General features: G+C 27.0%; 1 protein-coding gene across 5 annotated transcripts in view; it reads right to left on the bottom strand.

Annotated features, from left to right (window-relative positions):
* Nucleotides 1-369: 369 nt before the first annotated feature.
* The window catches only part of Ntan1 (N-terminal amidohydrolase 1), a 91,934-nt gene continuing 87,725 nt past the window's right edge, over nucleotides 370-4,578 (bottom strand). For all 5 annotated transcript variants that reach the window (XM_067051717.1, XM_067051716.1, XM_067051720.1 and 2 more), the window contains one exon: nucleotides 370-2,990. Coding sequence is in view for 1 of the 5 variants with exons in the window: in XM_067051720.1 (XP_066907821.1) it covers nucleotides 2,984-2,990 (7 nt within the window). In the remaining 4 variants the exon portion in view is untranslated. The remainder of the gene's footprint in view (nucleotides 2,991-4,578) is intronic.

Raw genomic sequence — 4,578 nt, 5'->3', positions numbered from 1 at the left:
GACTGGGTGAAGGTAGAATTGCAAATCCTGTGTGACACCATGCAATAGCAGCAACTAAAATGGTTTGGACACGTCTGTAGAATGGACGATACAAGAAAAGTCAGGGAGTATTTGAAAGCTAGGCCGGAAGATAGGCGGTCTCATGACAGACCCAGGTGCATGTACTCTGATTACATTGGAAAACTAGGGGCATCTAGAGGACTCATCATCCTGGAGATCAGAAGACTAGCCAGGGACAGGGACCAGAGGGCTAGATGGACCGAGACAGCAACTCCATGCTTGATGGCACACAGGAGATAGAAGAAGAAGGTAGGATTGCACAAACATATCTGAGTAATGAAATCAGGTATTAATAAAAAGTAAAAGAGACATTATGTAGACAAATATTTTATTTCTTTTATAGTAATAAAAATTTCATATAATCCACTTAACATAAACTTCATTCATAACAGCATAAAATTTAATAACAAACTTTCTTTTTTTTAAAAAAAATTAAAACATCAGTAACAACCACAAAATTAAAAATTGATAAAAATAGCTTATGAAGCATTTTTTAAAATTAAAAACAAAAATAATTAAATGACCTTTAAAAAAAGGTACATTTAATTAACACTATTGTTTGAAATAAATAGCTACATATATTTTTTTAAATCATGTACAGTACAGTAAACCATTTAATGCCTAATTTAAAATTTATATCAGTGATGAAAATATTTACGACTGACGATCAACATTAATTGAGTCTCATAATTTGTGGTTATATTAATTCATTTAGTAATTTATATTAACTGGTGAATAGTCGACCAGAGGAAAGAATTAGTAATGAGCTAAATAATGAATTGTAAAGTAGCAGCTAACAAGTAATAACATGTTCTGATAACAGGTTATTTTAATAGCCAATATGTAGCATGACAGATTTAAATTCAAAATATTTAAAAATAACCTATTAACCAAACATGTTATTACTTAATTATTGCTACTTTATAGTCCATTATCAAGAGTTCACTCTTTAGCACATCACTAGAAAGAACAATGCAAAGTAATAAATATTAACTTGTAGTTTGAACTAATTAACCTATTAAAGGCAAATGTTACCGATATCTAAAATTATCTGTTATTATACAGTAATGCTAGGCATTTGCAGTGTTTATTCTATTTCGGAGTTGGTATGTTTCATGGACAATTAACAGTTCCAAAAACTAATTTCTTTTAATTTTATTTGTACAATAACAAAATTAAACATTCATGAATTCAATTAAAATAAATATTAAAAGTTTCGATACATCCTTTTAACAAAGGTTAATATAAAATCAATTAAGTTTCTTGATTTTTATTTTCACTTTAAACCTAATACAAGATGAGTGAAATGAAGCAAAGATGATAACTGAAAATTTTTATAAATTAAATGGTATCATCGGCTTTTTTAATAAATTGTTCTCAGAATTTATTCTACAAAATCTATAGGCAGTTTAGTTTCCTTAAGACAACAATATTGATATTAAGTTACGACACACAAATCCTCATTGAAGACAAAAAGATTGTAATTAAGAAACATTTTAACACAGTAAAAGTTTTGATTTTATTAGTTATCACATTTTACGACCAAACGCCTCAAATATAAAAGCAAAGTTAGAAAAACAATATACTTTTTTCCATTTATACTGGATGGGTTTTCATTAACTTTTTTTTTTAAACCTTATAAAAAAAAAGTTTCAATATCTAATTAAAATTAAAATATTCCATTCAATAAGTTAAAGACTGATCAATGACAGCGTGGACCCAGCATTACCATAAAGAAACAGGCAAAATTCAAATGACCAAGACTTGATATAAAAATTCTTGTTTAATATTATTTTAAATTCCAATAGATCCAATAATTGCAAAAATTATTCCAGTGCTAATGGATTACAATCCATCTTTAGTGTATGTAATTTTCTGCTCAACTATTGCATATTTGACTTATAGTATTTTCCAAAAACGTGAATGAGAGACTCATTGAAGGATTAATTCACAAAAATCTAAATAACAAGAAAAGTAAACAACAATGAAATAAAAAGGCATATCACAGAGGCCAGGCCACTTGTTCGCATGAGCTTACAGATTTGATTTAAATTCCCATCCTAATATCACAATTGGAACTATGGGTTCCTTCTTAACACTAACTTTATAATAATTTACATAAAGAAAATGAAAATGGTCTCTTTTAAAATATTAATATTGATTTAATTAAAGATAAAATTATGTCATGGTACAAATTTCAACAAGAGTAAAAACAAACTCAAAGAAACATTTTTAATCAATGCTTGTGAGGTAAAAATTAACTTAACATACTTATAAAGTCATAGAACATAAATCGATTGGGGAGTTTATCGCTATAAACTACTCGTAACTGATTTTTAAATCTTGTTCCAACTATTTACAAACATAGCAAATTCGAAACATTTAGGAATGAGATAATAAACACATAATAATAGTGACTGTACAATGGCACAAATTATAATTTTTGATTAACAGTTCATTGATCATTCAAATGGCATTAAATATAAAAAATTGATAAAATCATTAATAAACCATAAAGATAAAACTGACAACAGGCAATAAACAACTTTGGTGATTACTGAAAAGGCAATAAAATGTATATATAACTAGTTAAAAGCACCAATAAACAATATATTTATCTCTCTTATATATATACTCTTAAAATATGTACAATGATAATAAATGAAGTACAAAAAAGAGTGGAAGCACTTATCTTTATATAAAAATATATTTTAGAGATAATCTTTTATTAACAACTAGAACTAATTAAAAGACAAGAAAGCAGCATTTTTTTGTTGTTTTTTTTAAACGTTCACGCAAGATGAACGAATTTCTGATCATAATATGCAATCGAAGTTGCTAAATATAACATAATAAAAACCAATAGGAATCTTTGAATCCAGTAACTTCCAGTAATTGACACCAACAATAATGCACTTAGTCTTCAATAACTGAAACAGTGATAACAATATTTGTTAGAAATTATAGCATTATCAATTGGTAAATTAATTTATTTATCAGAGTAGGAGAAAAATAAATAAAAATTTAATAATATAATTAAATGGTTAATGTATTAATATAATATTAAAAAATAATTATATATACTATCTTGCTCAGGGACATAAATTCATCAATGTTGTAATTTCTAGGAAATAACAGCATTAAAAGATCATACACATTTTATTCATAAATTGAATAATGCTTCAGAAATCTCCTTCCTGGTAATTTCTGACATACAGGGGAGAGAGAGAGGGGTTATCTACAGGTTAGCACCATATTTTAACCCTGGTAGGGGGTCAAGTTTTCATTTTGTGGGACCACCACAGAAAAAAAAAAATTGGGGATCGATCTCCTCCTCGAGGTCGGACTTGAGCCATCACAAGCCAGTCAAAGTACGCACTTTAACTTGCTCAGCTACGAATGGCCCCTCAGGCATCAAACTGTTAATTTTCAAGTACAATCCTTAAAATTGATGGCAATTTTTTGATGATCTTCTGGTATTTGATATGGTCAGCTTGCCTATCCATAATTATAAGATTCTGAAAAATAATAGTATAATATATCTTGCTACAGGTCATATATTTTCCAGGAAAGGCTTCATTGATAAATATACATACTATTATTTTTTAGATTAATATTGATTAATATTAGTTATAAGAAGAAAATAAAAAATAAAATGTCAATAATTATAAGAGTTAGATTTGAAAATGGACAGTTTGATGTCTCAACGTATCCACTTTATAAATAAAATAAGTATGAATGAAATTTTAATGGTATTATTTTCCCAGAAATTTGTTCATTAATTAATCTTAAATAATACTTCTTTATACAAATTTATTTAGGTATTAGAAGACTATTTGTTGACCGTATATAATTTAAGGAAGATGGTCTTGATATCACTCCAAAAAGGTTACTCAAATAGTAAAGAAACAATTTATTTGAAATCAACCTTTTATTGCAGGTCTTCTTCAGGGCTGAATGGTATGTATTATATGGTAAGATTATAAGATGGTAAAGATTATTTTATAATAATCTAACAGTAAGATTATAATTATTGATTACATTATATAATAATTATTATATGATATAATGAATAATTATGTAATAATATAATACAATCCATAATTACACAATAATGTAAAATAATCTATAATTATACAATAATGTAATGTAATCAATAATTATAAGGACTCTGGAACAGCACCACAAAAGATCAACATATAAGGTGTTGATACTACAAAAATGAATGTATGCACATACAAAAAAACAATATTCAATTTTTATTTTTTTTTAAGGGTAGGTCGGATTATGGACTGGCCCAGACTAGCTAGAACCCACTGTATTTACATCAATGCAGTGTTTGATTTTTAATATTTGTATATATTTTTTTTAATTTTCTAATATGTTTAATTATAATCTTTAAATTTCTTTCTTGAGACTGGCAATTTTTTTACTAAATAATTCAACACACTATCCAAATTTTAGTCTCAAAACATTTATTTCATTTACACGTCCAACGTTTCGGCCAATTCGGCCATC

Source organism: Halyomorpha halys, unplaced genomic scaffold (assembly GCF_000696795.3).
Source record: "Halyomorpha halys isolate HHAL.00 unplaced genomic scaffold, Hhal_1.1 Scaffold143.1, whole genome shotgun sequence".
In the NCBI taxonomy this organism is placed as follows: domain Eukaryota; kingdom Metazoa; phylum Arthropoda; class Insecta; order Hemiptera; family Pentatomidae; genus Halyomorpha; species Halyomorpha halys.
Note: the sequence above shows the minus strand (reverse complement) of the source record. Positions and strands in the feature narration are given on the sequence as shown.